This window comes from Pygocentrus nattereri, chromosome 19 (genome assembly GCF_015220715.1).
Source record: "Pygocentrus nattereri isolate fPygNat1 chromosome 19, fPygNat1.pri, whole genome shotgun sequence".
NCBI lineage: Eukaryota > Metazoa > Chordata > Actinopteri > Characiformes > Serrasalmidae > Pygocentrus > Pygocentrus nattereri.
In genome coordinates, this window is record NC_051229.1 from 35,246,523 (window position 1) to 35,270,091 (window position 23,569).

At 40.3% G+C, this 23,569-nt stretch overlaps 1 protein-coding gene across 1 annotated transcript in view; it reads left to right on the forward strand.

Moving 5' to 3' along the window:
* The first annotated feature begins 2,482 nt into the window (after positions 1–2,482).
* Positions 2,483–23,569, forward strand: part of ppm1lb (protein phosphatase, Mg2+/Mn2+ dependent, 1Lb) — a 117,371-nt gene continuing 96,284 nt past the window's right edge. Inside the window, exon 1 of the mRNA XM_017691833.2 lies at positions 2,483–3,254. Within this exon, the coding sequence (XP_017547322.1) occupies positions 2,856–3,254 (399 nt within the window). The 5' untranslated portion in view covers positions 2,483–2,855. The remainder of the gene's footprint in view (positions 3,255–23,569) is intronic.

Sequence of the window (23,569 nt, forward strand, 5' to 3'; positions counted from 1 at the left end):
TATATAGACTGTATAGAACTGTTTACATGCTTTTGTTTGAAAAAAGAAAGGAGAAATTTCATGATATGGGCCCTTTAAAGGCCCAGCGAAATAATCAGCCAGTTCAAATCTGGAGATAAAGAGAGAAAAAGTGAAAATGGTAAAAATGAAACAAACACCATAAGTGGACATAAAAGTGAGAAAAGAGAGGAAAGAGAGGAAGTGAAAGAGAGGGAAAAGCCCCCCTCACACGCATACTTTACACATACACACACACACGCGCACACACACCTCTTTTGATGCTCTACTTGCACTATCTGGAACATGCTGCTAACACTGTGTTTACCCTGTTTTCCTACCTCAGTAACTGCTGTGTTTATGTCTGTCATCTGACTGCGTGACTCACAGATCACAGCATGTTAAATATCGCTGCACCTTATTCTCACCACCTCAGGTCCAGAAATGAATGCTGTGTCGGTGCTGCACTGTCCTGTCTGTTTACTGTGTCTAATGTCTGTTTAATTTATCATATTGATTATCGTATTCTAGCTTAATTTTTTGTTTGCACACTATGTCTACTTTTTGCTCCATGTTGCACCGTGATGTTCCTTGGAAGAGCATCATTTCACTTCACTGTGTACTTGTACATAGATGGAATGACAATAAAAGCCTCTTGACTTGATTTGACTTGTATATGGGCCCCATTTTTATAGCTCCATTTTAAATGCGTAACATTTTTTATAGTCAGACAAAAATGAGTAAAAGAAGGGCAAAAATGCTCCTTACTTAGAACATATTTCCATGTTTATATGTAATTACTAAATACTTAATACTGATACTAATGCATTCTTCGGTCCCTAGGTGTGAGTGTGTATGTCTGTCTGTCTGCCCTGTGATGGACTGGTGACCTGTCCAGTTTGTATTCTGCCTTCTGCCTGATGCTGATGTCAGCTGGGACAGGCTCCAGCACCCCCTGCGACCCAGAAGGAGAAGTGGCTTAGAAGATTTGTGTGTGATAGTAATACTATATTAAAACATTACTCTTTATGTATGTATATGTTCACACACACACGTACACATAACACATACACACCATGGCAGGGGCAACAAAAGACTGGGAAAATTGTGTAAATGCTAAAAAAAAAAGAACACCTGGAGATTAATTGGCAACAGCCCAGTAACATGACTGGGTATAAAAGAGCATCTCAGAGAGGTGGAGTCTTTCAGAAGTAAAGATGAGGAGGGGTTCACCACTCTGTGAAAGACTGCACCATTAAATAGTGCAACGATTCAGGAAAAACATTTCTCAACGTAAAATAGCAAAGAACTTTTGCCTTTCATCATTTACAGTACATAATATCATTAAAAGAATCAGAGGATCTGGAGAAATCTCTGTATGTAAGGGATGAGGCTAAAAGCCAGTATTTGCTGGCCGTGATCTTTGGGCTCTCAGGCAGCACTGCATTAAAAACAGACATGATTCTGTAGTGGAAATCATTGCATGAGCTCAGGAACACTTCTGAAAACCATTGTCTGTGAAAACAGCTCATCACTGCATCCACAAACGCAAGGTAAAAACACCTTGCTCTAAAACACAAAGAAGAAACCAAATATAAACAGGATCCAGAAATGCTGCTGCCTTCTCTGGGCCTGAGCTCATTTAAAATAGACTGAGGGGAAGTGGAAAAGTGTCCTGTGGTCCGATTTAATTTAATGCCTTTTTCAGGGAAGGCCTTAATTATTTCAGCAAGACAACATCAAGCCACATTCTGCATGCATTACAACAGCATTGTTCTGCATTAAAAGAGTCCACGCGCTAAACCGACCTGCCTGCAGTCCAGACCGGTCACCACTGATAACATTTGGCACATTATGAAATGAAAAATATTGCAAAGAAGACCCGGAACTGATGAGCAGCTGAAATCCTGTATCAAACCAGAATGGAAAACATTTCACTTTCAAAACTACAGCAGCATCTCCTCAGTTCCCAAACACTTACAGAGTGCCGTTAAAAGAAGAGAAAGTAAAACACAGCAGTAAACAGGCCCCTGTCCCAACTTTTTTGGAACGTGTTGTTGGCATCAAATTCAAAATGGGCAAATATTTTTCAAAAAAGAATAAAAGTTTTCAGTTTTAACATTTTATATGTTGTCTTTGTAGTGTTTTCATTAAAAAAAAAACATGGTTTACATGATTCGCACATCATTGCATCCTATTTTTATTTACAGTCGGCACAGTGTCCCAAATTTTTTGGAATTGGGGTTGTATATCTATTATGCATATATGTAAAAATATTTTTTCCCCAAGACTAATGTGTGTGTGTATAAGGGGTGCTCAAACACTTTGCCCTACAATAAATATTTTATTTTATTTTACGTTCATAAAGTGTTGAAATGTTTGCTCGGTCCCAGTGCTGAGGCAGCTCTGGTGAAGTGAAGTGAAGTGAAGTGAAGTGAAGTGAAGTTAAGTGTGTTCACACTTTAGGACGGTGTGTGTCACTGTTGTGAACCGGAGAGGAGGGTTTATTTCCCTCCGGCTGACATTTGCGTCTCTGTGCTATGGAAGGAGAGGCAGCGGCGCTGTGTGCGGTGGGAGCACTTCTTCTCTGCAGCTCCAGCGTCTTATTTGCGCCACAGGAAGGACAGGAAGGCGGGAGAGCCGGACAGGCAGCAGCGCTCCTGCTCTGCGGCTCCGGAGGAGGTCGTTAGATAATGCGCTCGATCTTTTAGGAAGAGGGGTTTTTAGCAGCTCGTTCGCGGTCGAAGATGGACTGAGACGCGCTGGTGGAGCAGAAGCAGCCAGCCAGCAGGTCAGCAGCGGCGGCGGCGGCGGCGGCGGTGTGGTGGGGTGGGGGGGTCCAGTGCGTGTGTGGCTAAATGCTCGGAGATACGATGACCCTGCTGTCTCTCCTGGGCCGGATCATGCGTTATTTCTTGCTAAGACCAGAGACCTTGTTCCTGCTGTGCATCAGCCTGGCTCTGTGGAGCTACTTCTTCCACACGGACGAGGTGAAGACCATCGTCAAGTCGAGCCGGGACGCCGTGAAGATGGTGAAGGGGAAGGTGGCCGAGATCATGCAGAACGACAAATTCGGGGGGCTCGACGTGCTGGACGCGGAGTTCTCCAAAACCTGGGAGCTCAAGAGCAACAACGTGGCCGTGTACGCCATCCAGGGCCGGAGGGAGCACATGGAGGACCGCTTCGAGGTGCTCACCGACCTGCTCAACAAGAGCCACCCGTCCATATTCGGGATCTTCGACGGCCACGGAGGGGAGGTAAGGCTGAGGGCTGGTGGGCTCCTCACGCTGCGCTGACCGCGGGCTTCACGGGCTGGAGGCTTCTGAACAGGTGGATTCATCTGCTCAGGGTTATCAGGGGTGATGAGAACAGACAGCATGGAGCCCGTTTGCTTAGTGTGATCACAGTGGAAGGAAAGGAATAAAATAATAAAAAATACTAGTATACAGTCAGATATAAAAGTTTGCATGTTTTGGTGATTTGAGAAGTGAGGATGAGTGAACTCGAGACTCGAATATGGCATTTTTCTGCTCATTTTAGTGCACAGCCTCTTATTTATTTGCTGAGTATTACATACTGGAAAAACATAAAATGCCAAGTGTGCCATAACTTTTGCACAGGCCGTGTTTTATGCTTTATTTTACCCCCAACATTTTAAATTCAGTAAATAAACTGGAACTGGGTGTTAAAATGTGCAGACGTGTGTTCACTCAGTCAATAACAGCATGACATTTGAGCAGGGGTGCACAAACTTTTGCTTATACTAAGAATCTACGGAAAAAAAAAAAACATTTATTTTTGAATAAAATAAATCACATCTGTTGATCGTAAGCAGCAATATTTCAGATAATCATTGACATTTGGCACATTGCCCAGACAAAATGAAAGTTATTATTGTTATTATTATTAATATTCTTACTATTATTAATAGTGGTAGTAGTCGTCATCGTGGTAGTATAAAAAGCCTGCCTTTCTGTAACTTGTAGAACTCCACCGTGCGGAGGGTGGTATGATCAGAAATATCTGAACTGCACCCAAAAGTATCATTTCAACATCACCTCAAAGGGCAATTCCACAAAATTAAAAAAATTGCTGCATAATTCACAGTTTGATATCCTGAACATCCAGTTGAAGTAAGTAGCAAAACGTTTTCTTTTTGCGGCTGTTTTGCCTTATATCTCTTCACCATGCTTGGAGTTAGTAAGTTATTTTTGTGTCGTTTGTAGATTTGCTTTAGTGCTGGTGCTCAAGTTATGAAGCTCTATATAAACATATATAGCTCAATATGTATAATTCAATATGTGCAGGATGGATAATGTTAATGTTTAGGTATATAAAAATACATACAATCGTCTTTTGACCAACAGACTGCCCAACCACACACACACACACACACACACATGGTAGAACAATAGCTGAAGTTCATGCTGATGCTCTAGTGACCTCAATGGTGACTTTGTGCTGTGTTGCAGCTGTCGTGCTATGATGATATATGGAGGCAGCGCTCTCGTTCCAAAACCTGAGCTCTTACTCCTGCCTGTTTTATATTGCAGCATTCATATGTATATATGTATGTGTGCATATATATATATGTGTGTATATATATATATATATATATATATATATATATATATATATAAACAAATAACCTTTAAAGATTTTTTTCACCTCTAAACTAGGTCTGTCACAGTTATTACATACATGTGTGTTAATAACACCTTTAGAGGGCGACGGTGAGTAACGTTTGTTTATTTGATGTCTGTTATAACGCCTTTAGAGGGCGATGGTGAGTGATGTTTGTTTATTTGATGTCTGTTATAACGCCTTTAGAGGGCGACGGTGAGTAACGTTTGTTTATTTGATGTCTGTTATAACGCCTTTAGAGGGCGATGGTGAGTAATGTTTGTTTATTTGATGTCTGTTATAACGCCTTTAGAGGGTGACGGGTGAGTGACGTTTGTTTATTTGATGTCTGTTATAACGCCTTTAGAGGGCGACGGGTGAGTGACGTTTGTTGACTTGATGTCTGTTATAACGCCTTTAGAGGGCGATGGCGAGTAACGTTTGTTTATTTGATGTCTGTTATAACGCCTTTAGAGGGCGATGGTGAGTAACGTTTGTTTATTTGATGTGTGTTGATAACGCCTTTAGAGGGCGACGGGTGAGTGACGTTTGTTTATTTGATGTCTGTTATAACGCCTTTAGAGGGCGACGGTGAGTAATGTTTGTTTATTTGATGTCTGTTATAACACCTTTAGAGGGCGACGGGTGAGTGACGTTTGTTTATTTGATGTCTGTTATAACGCCTTTAGAGGGCGACGGTGAGTAATGTTTGTTTATTTGATGTCTGTTATAACACCTTTAGAGGGCGACGGGTGAGTGACGTTTGTTTATTTGATGTCTGTTATAACGCCTTTAGAGGGCGACGGGTGAGTGACGTTTGTTTATTTGATGTCTGTTATAACGCCTTTAGAGGGCGACGGGTGAGTGACGTTTGTTGACTTGATGTCTGTTATAACGCCTTTAGAGGGCGATGGCGAGTAACGTTTGTTGATTTGATGTCTGTTATAACGCCTTTAGAGGGCGATGGCGAGTAAAGTTTGTTGATTTGATGTCTGTTATAACACCTTTAGAGGACGACGGGTGAGTAACGTTTGTTGATTTGATGTCTGTTATAACACCTTTAGAGGGTGATGGCGAGTAACGTTTGTTGATTTGATGTCTGTTATAACGCCTTTAGAGGGCGATGGCGAGTAAAGTTTGTTGATTTGATGTCTGCTATAACACCTTTAGAGGACGACGGGTGAGTAACGTTTGTTTATTTGATGTCTGTTATAACGCCTTTAGAGGGCGACGGGTGAGTGACGTTTGTTTATTTGATGTCTGTTATAACGCCTTTAGAGGGCGATGGCGAGTAACGTTTGTTTATTTGATGTCTGTTATAACGCCTTTAGAGGGCGATGGTGAGTAACGTTTGTTTATTTGATGTCTGTTATAACGCCTTTAGAGGGCGACGGGTGAGTGACGTTTGTTTATTTGATGTCTGTTATAACGCCTTTAGAGGGTGATGGCGAGTAACGTTTGTTTATTTGATGTCTGTTATAACGCCTTTAGAGGGCGATGGTGAGTAACGTTTGTTTATTTGATGTCTGTTATAACGCCTTTAGAGGGCGATGGTGAGTGATGTTTGTTTATTTGATGTCTGTTATAACGCCTTTAGAGGGCGATGGTGAGTAACGTTTGTTTATTTGATGTCTGTTATGACGCCTTTAGAGGGCGATGGTGAGTAACGTTTGTTTATTTGATGTCTGTTATGACGCCTTTAGAGGGCGACGGCGAGTAACGTTTGTTTATTTGATGTCTGTTATAACGCCTTTAGAGGGCGACGGGTGAGTGACGTTTGTTTATTTGATGTCTGTTATAACGCCTTTAGAGGGCGACGGCGAGTAACGTTTGTTTATTTGATGTCTGTTATAATGCCTTTAGAGGGCGACGGGTGAGTGACGTTTGTTTATTTGATGTCTGTTATAACGCCTTTAGAGGGCGACGGCGAGTAACGTTTGTTTATTTGATGTCTGTTATAACGCCTTTAGAGGGCGACGGGTGAGTGACGTTTGTTTATTTGATGTCTGATATAACGCCTTTAGAGGACGACGGGTGAGTGACGTTTGTTTATTTGATGTCTGTTATAACGCCTTTAGAGGGCGACGGGTGAGTGACGTTTGTTTATTTGATGTCTGTTATAACGCCTTTAGAGGACGACGGGTGAGTAACGTTTGTTTATTTGATGTCTGTTATAACGCCTTTAGAGGGCGACGGGTGAGTGACGTTTGTTTATTTGATGTCTGTTATAACGCCTTTAGAGGGCGACGGCGAGTAACGTTTGTTTATTTGATGTCTGTTATAACGGCTTTAGAGGGCGACGGGTGAGTGACGTTTGTTTATTTGATGTCTGTTATAACGCCTTTAGAGGACGACGGGTGAGTGACGTTTGTTTATTTGATGTCTGTTATAACGCCTTTAGAGGGCGACGGCGAGTAACGTTTGTTTATTTGATGTCTGTTATAACGCCTTTAGAGGGCGACGGCGAGTAACGTTTGTTTATTTGATGTCTGTTATAACGCCTTTAGAGGGCGACGGGTGAGTGACGTTTGTTTATTTGATGTCTGTTATAATGCCTTTAGAGGGCGACGGCGAGTAACGTTTGTTTATTTGATGTCTGTTATAACGCCTTTAGAGGGCGACAGCGAGTAACGTTTGTTTATTTGATGTCTGTTATAACGCCTTTAGAGGGCGACAGCGAGTAACGTTTGTTTATTTGATGTCTGTTATAACGCCTTTAGAGGGCGACGGGTGAGTAACGTTTGTTTATTTGATGTCTGTTATAACGCCTTTAGAGGACGACGGGTGAGTGACGTTTGTTTATTTGATGTGTGTTAATAACACCTTTATTGTAAATCTACTCACTGTAGATGTTTCTCAGAGCTCTATTTCCATCTACATCTGTGTGATTTGGTCAACACGTTATCATGATAAATAAGATTCATATGGTTCGATATCGATACATATCTCGATAAATGTCAAATCATTATTTATTTCAAGTTTGAAGGCAGATTTTTGCTCCTGGGTGAGCTGTTTTTACCAGCTGGAAAAGCTGCAATTTTTGTAATAGTCATAGTTTAGGAAAGAAAAGATTATTTTAAGCTGTCTGGTAACGAGCGCTCAGCTATCCCATTACAAATGCTAAACAAGTGGCCAACAGCAACAACATCAACTTAGTACGACCAGCAAACATTAGCTTTTTTCACTTGTCACCCACTCCCTCCCTAATCATGTCGAAAAACTCAGAAGTGCGCCCTCTCCTGGCAACAGAAGAGTAGTGTCACTTTCCTTGCAATAGAATACTTCACTGGGGCTGTTGCTGAACGTGGAAGTGTGAGAATGGTATATTATATCAAAAATGTATCAAACTTTCTTATCACTCTATCGAGGAAAAGTTATATCGTGATAATTTGATGTCTTGCGGATGACCTTAAATTGCTGCATCCCTGAGGTGGTCATCTTGTAGTGAGCATCTCACACCATTCCCTCTCGTCCATCAAAATCTGCCCTTCCTCCAGATTCTCCTCTTTCTCGTGCCCCCTCTTTTTTTCTTAAGAGCCCCCCCCCCCACCTTGTACACCACTCCAAGTGAAACTTCTCTCCAAATGTAGATTTGATAATGGGTAAATCCTTTCAAGCGATTAAATGAGGTTTACTTTTCTTTTGCTGTTGTTGAAAGGGATGCAGACCACTTTGTCTGATCGAGTCTCTGCTGGAGCGGGTTTTGCTGGACAATAGATGGGTCTCTTGCCGCATGTGCACTTTTTTAGGGAAGGATTTTAATTCGTAGTGAAAGCGTTCTCTGGGAGAAGGTACACTCGGCTGGCGTTGGATTTTGTCTTCTTAGCTGCGGGCGACAGTTTGGGGATGTAGGTTTTTTATTTTTATTTTATTTTATGCTCCTTTTGAAGTGTGCAAAACCAGATAGAGGCTCTTTAAATGCCCTAGCTTGGCTGTGTGTTTGTTTCTCCAGCGTGGAGAATCAGCAGAGTGATGCAGAGTGGCCTCGGGCCATCGTTAAATTAAGCTCACCAGTTAGTCAGTGTGTACATGAGCTTCTGAGGGTGTCTGTAGGCGTGATTTGTTGGTGTGCTTTGTTGTTTTAATAATCCAAAAGTTTATTAAAGGATCCAACTAAACTTTTTTCACTTTTTTGAAGACATGCACACACATTGTCAAAATCTGGACAAAGCATTGTTCACTCTGTGGAAATTAAGCTACAGAAACACCCTGTTCTGAATTCTGTAATGTCATAAGAACCATCTCATTTATATAATCCATCTATTCAGCCTACAAATGTTTGGCTCCACCCACTCACACTGAAATTGTAAGGAGCTCTGAGTGAAGGCTCACACAGACAGCCAATCAGAACAGAGCTCATTTACATATATCAGTCCGAAAGACGCAGTAACAAAAACAGCCTGTTTAATTCTGAGGGATAAAGAGAGGCTGGAAATTGGTCATGTAAAAAAATGAATTATGACCATTTTTGGTACATAAAATTGTGGACCTCCTAGAGAAAAAATGAAAGACATGAAAAATGTAGGTGGGTGAAATAAAACGTTGGTAGAAGAGCAATGATGCAGTGCCGCAACAAAAAAAATTGCGACCTATAATAATAATACAATACTGATATTATCAACATTGTTATTATGTTATGGAAAAATTATGGCATAGAGCAATTTCCATTTGCACCAACAAAAGGGGGCAATAAAGGCTTTTTCAACCCATGTGTGCGTTTTGCCATGTTAATACAACATATGGAGCAGCTCTGTAGAGTTTCTGTGTGTATTGGTGTTTAGCAGGATGGGCTGTTACTAGATGTGTAATGGTTCACCCATTTCGTGCTTTGGTTTGGTCCTCGGTTGCTGGCCCAAATGGTAACTTTACAGAAGAAGGAAAAACATACTTTACATTTAATGTAAGTCGGTGGAACCAGACTCCAAGTCATTTGGAGCCGTTTCTTTTGGTCCATTCTTCATGAAATTTACACACAATGTAGAGGGTAGCAGGCACTTTGAAATCATTTTCAAAACTGTAAAACGGCAAAAATGGAGATACAAGGTCAGCAGCGATAAGTTTAATGTAAGATGTGCAGTACGTAAAACGTATTTCCACAAAGGTTCCGCTGTTGCCAATGTGAGGTGAAAGTCCTGCCAATATTTCTGAGGCTTTTTGTTGGTAGGCATTTTTCCCAGTTTTCTCCCTAGTTTAGTTTTGCACCCACTAGCTAGGTCGTATGACACAATGCTACCATACAGGGAGGGTAAAGGCTGGCTTCCAAGATACATGAAGCTCCACCACATCTTTTTGAGCTGCAACTAATGCAATGTCATTGCACAGCTGAACAGCTAATGACCAATTCTGTTACATCAACTAAAGTTAGAAGCCCACATTGCCTAGCAGAGTGGCTTAGCGGAGTTGGCTAACGGAGTTCGCTAGCAAAGTGGGCTGAGTGATGAGGAGAGAGGGAAAACCATCATTCCCACCCAGAGATAGAGAGAGACATCAGTTATGCTCTTCAGACTCCCGGCCATGGATGGCTGTGGCATCACCAAGGACTGAGCTATTGCATTTGTTTCATTACAAAAAATTTCTCAAACCTCATGCGACAGTTTCGCTGTGATTTTCATCCATAAAATTTAACCTGATGTGAAAAATCCTCATGAAAACTTGAACATTAACCTAAAATTCAGAATGTAAAATACTGTTTTTGATGCTGTTTTCCCCTCTGCTAGCAGGCCAGTGAGACATTCACACACTTGTGGCTCAATGCAGCGAGCACCTAATGGATCTCAACCCAGATCTTTGGCATAACATTTTCAGAAAAGTTCAGTTGAAGTGCCATCACTTCAAATGCCATATGGCAGTGGTTCTCAAACAGGTCCTATATCTCAAAATACATAGGGATAGAGAGAGAATGTGGACCATCTAGAGCTTCCCTGAGGACCTGTTTGAGAACCACTGCTTTATGTTTTCTGGTAAAGAGTGGCTTAGAACAAGACTGTGTCAAATCTTCATTGTTAAGCATGACCCTAGAAGCAGTAGTTCAACTGTTCCCTATAAGGATGGATATGTATATTGGCTAGAAGCAGTGCTAACAGCTGTGAAATCAGTCTGCGCTCTCTTGTTGAAAGATACCAGTGTGTTATACAGTATCAGAAACTGCGAAAGCCGAACATCTGAACCAAACATCTCCACACAGTTTGAGGCAAAGTGTGAGATTATTTAGGTTATCTGTACAAACTGCTGTATACATGTTTTGGCTGACCCACTACATTTGGGGGGAAATCATGCCAATCATTTTTTGGCAAATGGTTCCTTTAATATGAGTAACAGTACACGGTCATTATTGTACCACATGCCAGAAGTGTAGATTCAATGCTTTCTGCTTCTGTGATAATACAGAAAACTCACCACTCATGTTAGCCCCTCAGTAACAGAGCATGTGATGCCACAACTCGGCCTAGGGACGCGGACCATTTGCATATAAATAATGTCATTTTGTTAGCGCTTGGAGATGCTGATTATGGCACAACAGAAATGGCATGAGATCAGACTGTAATTATTGGCATCTCTGGTTTGCGCCGCACCTTGTGTGAGCCTCTATTGATTTCGAAGCCACCCACCACCTTCTGTGTGGGAGCCGGTCCGATGTAATGATCCAGAGAGAGATACTAATGACATTGTTTCCAAGTTAGCGAGTAGAGCATAGTACAGCACTTATTGCTGCATCGTTTTTGTTAGACAATTGGAAAATTAACATTTGAATATGTGCACCACATATCGCTGCTGTCGGAACAAAACCTTATATTTCCATATATTCCATATATTTCAGTTTTTGACAATTTGAAAATAGCTCTAACCCTTTACATTTTATATACATTTCATAATGAATGGACTTAAATAAACAGCTCACAATGACTTGGCAAAAATTCTGGTTCCACTGACTTACATTAAAATTAAACTGGGTTTTTTTCCCTCTCCTGCAAAGTTACCGTTTTGGATCTGACAACAGTGATATGTTCGGTTTTTTTTGGCTTATGTATATTAAGTAGCTCACATTAAAGGAAAATTCCAACATCCATCCATTTTCCAAGCCGCTTTATAGGAACAAATTTCCTCCACGAACATTAACAGTGCATTATGTTTAATGAAATACTGACACGGAATGTTTAAGCATCAAAAGTTAAAGTACATTGAGCTTCCAGACAATATACATTTGGAAACAATAAGAAAATATAATAACACCTTTCAAAATAACTTTCACATGAAATAGTTTTGGTATATGTATACATGTATGTGTGTATGTATGTATATGTATTTTTTTTAATTAGGCTAGTCTGCATGTTTTTAATTTTATATTCTATTCATTTTGGTGTTTTATATATATCTTATTTGCAATAAACATGGATGAAATAAAAAAAAAAAAACAAATAAAAAAGGCAAATTAAAGATATGAATAAATAGCTTTCAATAATCAAACGCATAAACAGATTTAACAACAACACTTATTGCTGAATGTCATTTTTGTTAGATAACTGGCAAATTAACATTTAAATATGTGCACCACGTACATACGCTCAGTTTTTCAACTTATGCATATTAAGTAACTCACATTAATGGAAAATTTCCAACAAAATTTCTAAATATTTTAATGGTTAAGAAGCAAGTAAAGTCATTCAAGGAGACACATACCGAGTCAGAATTGTTTACAGTGGTGACGATAGGAACCAGATGTCAAAAGGGAATAAAGGAACACATTTAAGATTATATGATACAGGCTTTGATCCAAGCATATATATATATATATATATATATATATATATATATATATATATATATATAAATATATATATCAAGGCGATAAGTCAAGGTATTCAATAAAAAGTAAATTATTTTGGTCAAAATCTTGCAGGTTGGTCTTCAGTCACGATTCTCTGACATTTGTAATATTGCAAGGCAGATCACTCTGGCGGTATGTAGCAATACAATTGCAATACTGGTATTCTGTCAGCGTCTTGCAAGCTTGATGTGTTTCTTTTGAAGTTCCAGCCAGAGGCCGATAGCAGAGTTTAACTAGCTGGTCCTGTGGGCGTTTTTTTTTATTTTTTATTATTCTTTCAGCTGATATGGTTGATCCAGTGATGTGAATTCAGATTAGAAAGTGGGGCACGTCTGAAGCTGATGTTGGCAGTGAAAAGGCCTTCCACTCTTGTTTATTTGGTCTGGCTGTTTAACCAGGTCTGCCGTGTTGGCGCTAGACTTTGTAAAGGGTCGCTCTGACTTCGCACTGTTTCTGCTTGCATGGGTTCAGGAATACACATACACGTGCATGCACTAACCGAACAGGACCAAAGGTGCTGACGTTTCTGACCTTCTGTCAGCGCCGGGAAACGATCAGGGATGCGGACCTCGCTCTGCTTTTCCTTCTGCTAATCTCAGACGCTTGTGTTTTGCTGGAAGCTGTCAAAGACACGTCTGTCAAGCTGTCAAATTGTGTACACGGCTTGGCAGCTCGCCAAAAGCAATAAGTAGTTTAATTGGTTTTTTTCTTTCTTTCTTTCTTTCTTTCTTTCTTTCTTTCTTTCTTTCTTTTTGGTTGTTTTTTCGCCAATACATAAAGGCCCATTTTTTTGATTTTAGATGGATGGATGGATCAAGGAATTTGCAGATTATTTTGTCCTTTATTGAAGTAATCAGGTTTTCTTTTGAAAGGTGAATGTATGAAAAGGGCTTAGCTGAACAAAAACATAATATGCAGAGAGCCTCCACCAAAATACTTTGCTGAAAAAATGTAAACACAGTCTGTTGGCCTGTTTTTTTGGAAATGGGGTTGTATGTCCATTAGTGAGATCCTGCTGGTGTGTGTTTCTTCTTGTTCAGTGATGCTTAAAGAAAGGTGGCTTAAGTCTAGTAGTTCCTCCTTGTGGATAATCTTTGTTAAGTTCAGCTTTAAAATGATCTCTGGATGCCCTGTTTATCGTTTCATGCTGTAATTATTTATTAAGTTGATCGATGCAGAACGTACATTTTAATCAATCAATTCATCAAATTTCCAATCAAGTTTGAAAATGAAATGTAAAATTTCGTCATGCATGAATTGCCTCTCAAAGAAGTGCAATTGAATGTAATCGTTGTTGAGAAACTTACACCACTACTTGGATCTTGGGGGACCCCCTACTTGGAACAAGGGGGAACTTGCCAGGGTGTATAAAGAAACGCTGAGCACAACTCATGTGGGCGTCAACAGAGACTGGCCGCTGAATGTGACCAATCATGCCCCGTGCGCTTTGCTTTGTGAGTGTGTGGTGCGTGTCTTCGTGGTGGAGCCTCTGGGAATGCTGATAGGAGAAGTGGGGGGGTGGGTGGGGTGAATCGATTAGTTCCGCTGGCTTGGCTCCAGAGTTGGAGGACAAGGTTGCTGTGACCTGTGGCTAATGGAGCGTCACTGTGCTCCTCAACCTGCTCTCCTCTACCACTTCGCCTCCTGTCTTCTCCCTTTACTTCCCTTCTGTCACTCCTGCAATGGAAAGATTTGTGTCATGTCACAACTTCATATGTATTAAACTCACTGACAGGGAGAAACACTTTATGTCCAAAAATATGGAGATGCTAGTTTTGATATTTCTGTTCAATTTCACACCTTGTATAATCTCCATAGAATTGTATAGATCAATAGAACAGGATGCTCTGGAGTAGCCACACATGAGCCTAAGGTCACCATTCCCAATGCCAAGCATGAGCTAGAGGTGTAAAAAGGCCCCCAAACATTGGGCTGTAGGGCCACGTTCTCAGTAGATCTCTTGCTAGCGATGCACCGATACTGCATTGGTATTGCCTCTGATGCCAGCACTTTGGTACAGAATCAGAGTAGCAGTAGGGAAGACCGATGCCATGAGTCTATGTCTGATGTGCACGTTGCCGCTGAGTAACACGTACATGCGTGCCAGTAGATGTACCTTGGACTAAAGCAAGCAACGTGACGACGGTGTGGGATGACAAGCAGTGGGTGAAAATGCACATTGCAAAATCTGTAACGCTAGTATTTCAAAGGAAGATACTAGTAGTGGACGATATCCCAGTTGGCACAATACAAACAGTTCTAAACACGCTAACAGTAGCCTCTCACCTGAATGGCTGAGTCAGGCCTCTTTCAGTAATGCCTCTTCTCCCACTGTGTGGTCAGTTACAGTCTGAGTTAATGTTAGTTCAGTTTGTTATCAAGGAAGCAAATGTTAGAGAGAGTTATGGAAGAAACAGCCAGTCTCTTGGGGTAATGCCATTAGCATAGCAGCATTCTGTTAAGCCTAGTCCTGTACTACATTTTCAGTCCTTTTTAGAAAACCAACACCTAATGTTTGTTTTTCCTTTAAAGCTGCATTATGCAAGATTTGGGTATTTGGAGACCTCTCTGGTGGAAAAGTATAATTGCACACAACATACGGAACAATACTTTGTACTGTTGGTTGTGCTTTGGCCCCTTCCCCCAAGGTCACCAAACTCGGTGAAGGAGAGTGAATTATATACTATTGTCTTCATATCTTCATGAGTATAATGTTGATTTTGAGATCAATGAAACTTAAACATCCAGCCGGACCTTCTTTTTGAGCCTGTGTGTTTGACGATATGTAAAGATGTACGACGTGGTGTGAAAAACTCCTGACCGACGCCTCTTTTAAATGATTCTTTCAGGCTTTATAGAGTGACTCCTAGCAGTGTACATTCACCATATTTTAGCCTGTTTTTCTTTTTACTCAGTAATGCTCTTCTTGTCAATTTCAGCTAAAAATCATACACAGTGCAGCTTTTACTCCTCAGCCAAATGGCTAGAGGTCGTAGATATGCCTCTTAGTTTTATTCCTTCCAGGTGTTGCTGGTGTCAGCCCTTCACGTGACTCACAAGGCGTAGATGAAACATAAAAAAAGATGCATTAATGATTACTTAAAAAAAATACTGAAAAGGTCCAGAATGATGGCCAGCAAGATGAAGGAAAATGTCACACAATTATGTCTGCCTTTTAAAAGTGGATGAAAGCTCACAGCTATTTCAGCTCTGCTTTTAAAGCACTGCGGGCACAAAAGAAACAACAGTCATAAGGCACCTTTTTCACCAGCACACTGTCAGATTCTTCTTTCTCAAAGAGCAGCCAGTGAGAAATGCTTGAGTAACTACTAGCGAGGAGGAGAAAATGAAAGAAATGCTGCAGTGGGGGGAGAAAAATGCTCACACCTTTTATCTGCTGTTTGTTCTCTTCGGTACTCATGTTGTCTTTCTTTCTTTCGTTCTTTTTTCCTGCCGTGTTACTTTCTTCTTCTTCACCGCCTCCTTCACTCGGTGTACACAAAGAGGCCTTTTGTAAAGATGACTGTGTGTAGATGTCCCTGTACTAGGAGATTTAAAGCATGCCTTTAGATCTCCAGTATTACAGTATTTAACCATTTTGAGATTTGCTCTCAAGTTTTTTTGGTCATATTACTACCTAGAGTGCATTCTAAAGTGCCACTAAAATTTTTCTGTGAATGTCCCAATCCACACATCTTCAAAGGAATAGGAATAGTAGAATAAGTAGATGAGGGTAGAATTGACAGAATATTGGGATTGCATTACTACATAATGGCTCTTATTCATTAAAGTTGTGTACGGTCAAGTATGATTGTCAACACTGGAAAATAACCTACACCCTACACAGTCTCACAGTTTGATTTGACAAGTTAGCTACTCTCCACGATTTATGCAGTTGGCTGTTGGTCCTAAACAATATGCTGATATGTTTAGGTGCATGGAGATTAATGACTTATAATTAACTTGATTATATAAACCTGGGTTAATGGAGAAAATTAACTGCAGATGTAAAATGAGTTGTTTGTTTTTGTGACGCTTATACTTAGGCCCAGTCCCATTTCACCCCTCGTCCCTACCACTTAGCCCTTACCCGTCTGTTTTGCATGTTCATGTCTAGGGTAGGTCGTCCCAATTTTTTTGAGAAAGAGGGGTAGGGCGAAGTGTTGGGGCTACATGGCCCTCCAAACAGAGGTTTTTCAGAGAGACGCTCCAAACAGATGGCTGAGCAAGAGACCAAATAAGAGAATTTTCTCCTTTAAAAGTAATTTGATTAAACTATTATATTAGTTTGATGTGGTTTCAATGTATTATGGTCCTTTTCTTCATAACAGACATGCCGCACTGTTTAAGGTAGATGTAACGTGTCTGACAGAATCAGACGCTCACAGATGTAAAAGTCAAAGGAGGCTTTACTGGTAGAAACACAATCCAATCTCAATGTCACAGAACAGGCATAGGTCAAACCGATAAAGCAGTAGACAAACAAAATATACCACACACATACCACCAGGCGAACAGTCCAAAAGGGAAAAGGCAAAAACATGGTCCAAACACAAGCAAGAGTCAGAAATCCAAGAAGCAGTAACCAGGTAAACAATCCAAAGAGCAGGGCAAAGTCAAAAAAACATAGGCAACAGTCATACACAGGAACATGCTTAGTAGATCATACAACGGATGCAATATTGTAATCTAAAGCCTGGGCTAATATACTAAACTATGTCAACACCACAGGGGTCTCACATCAGTAATCCGGTGAACGGTATGGATAAACGGGACTGGGCCTTCATCAGGAACCATCACTAAGGGTGTACTCACTCTAGGTGTTCTGTTCCGTACTCGTTCACATTTGACCCTCAAAGTCTATTTCGTTTGATGTGTGAGGGGGCCATGTGTCAGCACCCAAAACGACTCCAAATAAGCCATTAAGTACGATCTTGAACTACATTGCGCACCTTGAGGAAACTTTTCTTCAACACACAAAGTTGCATCATGATAAAATAAGCATGATGGGCCAAGAACATTTAGCACAATGTGAGCACAGGCCAGTGGGGGGGTAGAGAAGGGGGCACAGTTGTGCTTGGACACGGTACAAGGCAACCGGGTGCAGTCTGAGTACACCCAAAATTTGACCTATTGGTAGACAGGCCCTATGAATGTCTGATATTGTTCAGGATTCCCAACATTTTTGCATGTTGCAGCCTTCTGAGATACTGCAGGAGGCGAATATATCAGTATTTATCAGCAAATTATATATCGTGCAGCCCTAGTAAACCAGCTTTATTTAGGGCAATTGGATGCCTTAGTAGGTTTATTATCATTCAGAACTAATCGCCTGCTCAAAAGAGGCAGCGGTAGGGCGGGGCACGGGGGCAGGGGGTTACTGTGATCTTGCACAGATGAGTTTGCTTACAGTGTAATACAGTGCGTCAGTTTTATGGAGTGGGGTATGTGTGTGTTTATGGTGGTTACAAATAAGTGTGAGCTGTAGATACACAAATGTGTGGGTGAAAGTGATGATGCTGCATAAATTCAGAATCAGCTTGTTTGTGTAACGCCGGAATAGAATTGCTTCAGTATGTTGAAGTCTCTAAATCTCTTTTTCTTTTTCCTTCTCTCTCACTGTCTCTGTGCCTGTAAGGAGTTATTAAGTCTTAAAATATTATCTTGCCGTGTCTGCTTTGCGGCTGCTGCAACAACAAACAATAATCAGTGTTGTTAATATTGCCAGTTTCAAATTCACTTAATCATTCACCGATTTTAGTTGCTCTGTTTTTGAGTCATTCAGCCACAAATTTGGTCATTCAGTCACCTGGTAAGTAAGTCATTTATTCATTCATCCACATATTCGGGCACTCGGGTCACATGGTCTTTCACTCGTTTGATTATTCAAGCATTTCATTCACTGAGTCACTGACTCACTCAGTTATTTGGTCAATCAAATACTTGATCATTGAGCGATGAATTCGGTAACTCGGTCATTCAGTTACTAAACATTTCCTCATGTCACTGCCATTTAATCAGTCGCTCACTCAGTCATTCAGTCACTCAGTCATTCAATCACTCACTCAGTCACTGTCATTTAGTCATTCACTCAGTCACTGTCATTCAGCCACTCACTCATTCATTCTCTCAGTCACTCGTTCAGTCATGCACTGATTTATTTACTGAGTCACACGTTCAGTCATTCACTCACTCAGTTACTTAGTCACTCAATCAGTCTGTTATTTATTTATTGAGCCACTCAGTCATTAAGTTACTCGTTTACTTACCGAGTCATTTAGTTATTCAGTAACTCATTCAATCATTTGTTCATCCAGTTATTCAGTCCTTTAGTCATTCACATTGAATTCTCAGCCTTCTGAGTGGTCTAGCAATGATGTGCATTTGATGGCTGTGTGTGTGTGTGTGTGTGTGTGTAGACTGACTCTTGTTCACATGTGTTTAGAAGCTGATGGACTGCTTGGCTGCTGTCCAGTGTCCTGCTGCTGGAGTGTCCAGATGTAGCTGCAGGTTGGCAGGGTGGCTCAGAGGAGACGCTTAAATATTCAGCAGATGTGCTGATATGAAGACGCTCCTCACACAGCAGATGAAAGGCTCTGCTCAGATTAATCACAGCAGTGTGTGGTCGAGGGCTACTTCATTAGTGTGTGTGTGTGTGTGTGTGTGTGTGTGTGTGTGTGTGTGTGTGTGTGTGTGAGAGATCATAAAGGTGGCCGTGTTTCAGTTTCACTCTCACAGCATTTTAAACTTTTCCAGAGAGCAAACAAAGGCCTAGCAGTACAGCAGATATTAATACATGCTGTTAGTTTTAGAGGAAAAATATGCATTTTTCATTAAAAACATCAAATATATAAAATAAGGGAAAAATTCTTAACAATAATAAAAATGTAACACTGTATGCTGGGAAAGCTGTGTGCTAGGACTTTTGTGCTGTTTTAGGTTTATTTTCCCACCCCTGAAGTCCACTTGCTATATTTGTGTGGTTTTATACACCATAAACATCATCATTCGTTTTAACGTCACCATTTTTAGCACTTTATTTGTATTACTGCATCATTAAACTTATATGTATAAATGAGCTCGCTTCTGATTGGCTGTGCGGCACTTAGAAAGCAGTCCAGGCTGAAACACTCCTTATAACTTCAGTGAGAGTAGGCGGAGCTAAACGACATAGCCTGAATAGATGGGTATTTGTAAAGCTCTCTGTTCTCAAGACATCACAAAAACAAATGATTTGAAAACAAACTGTATTTGCAGCTTAGTCTTTATATATGGACCGGGGTTTACATTGTTTACATGCTACATCAAATCCTTTTGTTTTAGGAAAATTCTGTTTTTCTTATGAAAAAATATCTACTGCAGCTGTCAAATACCACAGATAATAATTTCAGTGTGTTCCTTCTACATCTTAAGAGAAGAGAAAAACTGTTGACTCAAAATATGCTCATCATACTCATTGGGCAAGTACTGATGCATCTGCTCATTGGCTTCTATTGTAGGCAAATGTGTTTTCTGTCCTTTTACTGAGCAGAAACATCACATGGAAATGATTGTCTGTGGTATGTGACTGTATGTTGCAGATGTAGTTGATTATGTTGAAAAATGTGTTCCTCTAATAAACTCACTGTACTAGCTATATAAAAAAGTCAAATTTGGATTCTGTGTCCGTTCAAATATGGCTGCTGCAGGAGTCAGATTTATTTATTTTTGTTTATATTTGTTGCTTGAGAACTAAAACGTCTGTAAAGTATTTCAGCTAAATTATAAGATGTTCGGATGCTCACATACAGAAAACATTAATATTCACTAATTAAAATAACATCTTTTCTGGAAAGCCAAGTTTGGGGTTAAATAGCTCCAGAAATATGATTCCCATCCACAAGAAATTTTGGTAGAGATAAAGATAAACATGTTCTCTCTGTCTTCATGCTCAGAAGCCCTCACAGAAGGTTCGTTTTGTCTTCATGGAGTCTTGGGGAATGTGGGGAAAATGTGGGGAGAAGTGGAAAATGTACAAAATTTCTGCTGTGCTTATAGACACAGCTTTAACAGACACTGGCACTTAAAGCAGTTTGTGCTTCAACTTGATGTTCGTCAAATCAATAGATATGAAAATGATGACAGATATGATAAATTTACACTTTTGGCTGTTTTGATGTGTGTAAATGGATATACACACACACACACACACACACACACACACACACACACACACACACACACATATATATATATATATATACACACACAACCCCAATTCCAATGAAGTTGGGACGTTGTGTAAAACATAAATAAAAACAGAATACGATGATTTGCAAATCTTTTTCAACCTATATTCAATTGAATCCACTACAAAGACAAGATATTTAATGTTCAAACAGATAAACTTTATTGTTTTTTGCAAATATTCACTCATTTTGAATTTGATGCCTGCAACACGTTCCACATTTCAAATTGGTTTTGGAAATCATGGACGTCGTGTCCTCCAGGCCAAAGGGGAAAAGGACTGTCCGGATTGTTATCAGCACAAAGTTCAAAAGCCAGCATCTCTGATGGTGTGGGGAGGTGTTAGTGTCCATGGCAGGGGTAACTTGCACATCTGTGAAGGCACCATTAATGCTTAAAGGTACATACAGGTTTTGGAGCAACATCTGCTGCCATCCAAGCAACGTCTTTTTCAGGGACTGTCCTTCTTATTTCAGCAAGACAACGCCAAGCCACATTCTGCACGTGTTACAACAGCGTGGCTTCGTAGTAAAAGAGTGCGGGTACTAGACTGGCCTGCCTGCAGTCCAGACCCGTCTCCCATTGAAAATGTGTGGCACATAATGAAGTGCAAAATACGACAACGGAGACCCCGGACTGCTGAGCAACTGAAGTTGTACATCAAGCAAGAATGGGAAAGAATTCCACCTTCAAAGCTTCAAAAATTAGTGTCCTTAGTTCCCAAACGCTTATTGAGTGTTAAAAGGAAAGGTGATGTAACACAGTGGTAAACACGCCCCCCTGTCCCAACTTCATTGGAATTGTGGTTGTGTAATATATATATATATATATATATATATATATATATATATATATATATATATATATATATATATATATGTGTGTGTGTGTGTGTGTGTGTGATTCTATTGTTTTGATATATATATATATATATATATATATATATATATATATATATATAAACACAGTGTACATTTTGAGTCATTATAACTGTACAGTTTGCGCTTCAGGCTACTTGATAATTGCCATTGTTCATGTTTCTGTGAATTGAACTTTTTCCTGACTTCGGCTCTTCATCAAAACTGACATTTTTTCCTCTCTTAAGACTTTTTTTTTGTTACATGGCAAATGCAAATCTTTGACATTTTCTCTATCTCTGAAAGGGAGGTGATGCAGAAAGCGTCGCTGATGTTCTCTTTGAAAAACCTCCGACGGCTATGACGTCTGTTTTCTCTTTCTCCAAGGTTTCTGACCTTTTCGGATATTTCATTCCGGTTCCCCAGCTTTTGTTTGCTCTGTTTGCCGGAGGACGGTAGGGGAACGTCTAAGGAACGGAGAGCTCCTGTGGAATTTTACAAACTCGCCTGTCTCTCTTGCTCCAAGTGTCTGGGTTCTTTTGGGCCTGTGGTTGCGGGTGGCACACTTCCACAGTTGGAGGGTTTCTTTGTTTTTTTTATATATTATTTTGGGCCATTTAAAAGCTCAGCGGCTGGTGCAGTCCATTCTTCTTTTTGGTGTGTTCTCTGTAGAATCAGTTCTGCATGTATGTTATTCGACTACATTAATAATCAGGTCATCCAAGGATTATTTTAGAAGCGAAATATATACAAATCATGATTTATAGAGTGATTTTCTATTAGGAGGTGTCTGTCCCAAGCCCTAAATTTACACTTGTGAAAACAATACTTACATTTTTTATTATTCTTAATTATTTTTGAATAATTAAGATTATTAAATTATTATTTTTTCAATTTCTTGTGAAATGAAGTTGAGATTTTGATTTTATTATTGATTTTTAAGTAAAAACTTTTTATGTCACTACTGAAAAACTATTTTAGTCGGTATGCAGAGCCTTATTTTAGCCATGCCCCTGCATTTTAGAGCAGGAAGTGAGTCTGCAGCCCTGTCCCTCATGGTCACATGGTGAGCAGTTAGATTCCATTGTTTTGAAGTAAATGTGTCCCAAAGTCTGAAAGTGACTTCGGAACATTAAGAAAGCTGTGTTTGCTAGTCATGCTAGAGTTTTTGAGTTCTACTCACAATTAGCTCAAATTGTCACTACTGAAACAGCCACTACTGAACCATTCAGTAGTGTTATGATTTGAACATTCCACTATACCGCTACCAAAACAATCACATGTTTTAATAAATGACACATAATTAAGGTAAAGGGTCACTCAAAGCAGTCTAAAGTCCAAGTCAGTCAAAAGTCCAACTCTGAATCAGTTTGGTAGAACGATCAATATAGCAGTTAGCAGTGTGCGATGTTCTAAATGTGCTCAAAAAACACACTTCCTAAGAAATCGCTCAGACTGAGTGGTCTCGGGAGGCATGGGTGATTTAAAAGCTCTGCTCTGTGTGTTTTTACGTAAGGAATCCGGTTCAAATTCATCAGCAAACGTGACAAGAAGGCCTTGCCATTAAATAATTCAGAGATGTTTTTTTCCCCTCGCAAACCACCTTATGAAACTTCTCTATAAAAATGCTTGCCATTTGATCTAATCGTCACAGGAACACAGGATTCTTTCTGCTTTCCTGTCTCCGATCCAGACCAGGGGGGCAGTTTTCACTTCAAACCCAGCACAGGGGAAGTCTAAACACTCCATCGTTTAGTTTGGCTCCATTTTTTTGGCTCCATCCTTCATTCCTATTGCATTTTGCTACAGTCGTTTCACTCCGCGTCCTAGCGTGCGTGTCCTTCTCCTCTCAATAGAGCCATCCAGCCCTTTTGAGTGTGCGCCGAACTCTCCGGCCGTTCTTTTATGCATGTTAGGCTCCTTGTAACTCTCAGTGTCAGCTTGGCTTTCAGAAAAGAACAAGGCCTGACGTCTCAGACTTGCATAAGAGGAGCCGCACGCTGAGTAATGCGTTTAGAAGGGCCTCCCGCGTGTCTAAAAT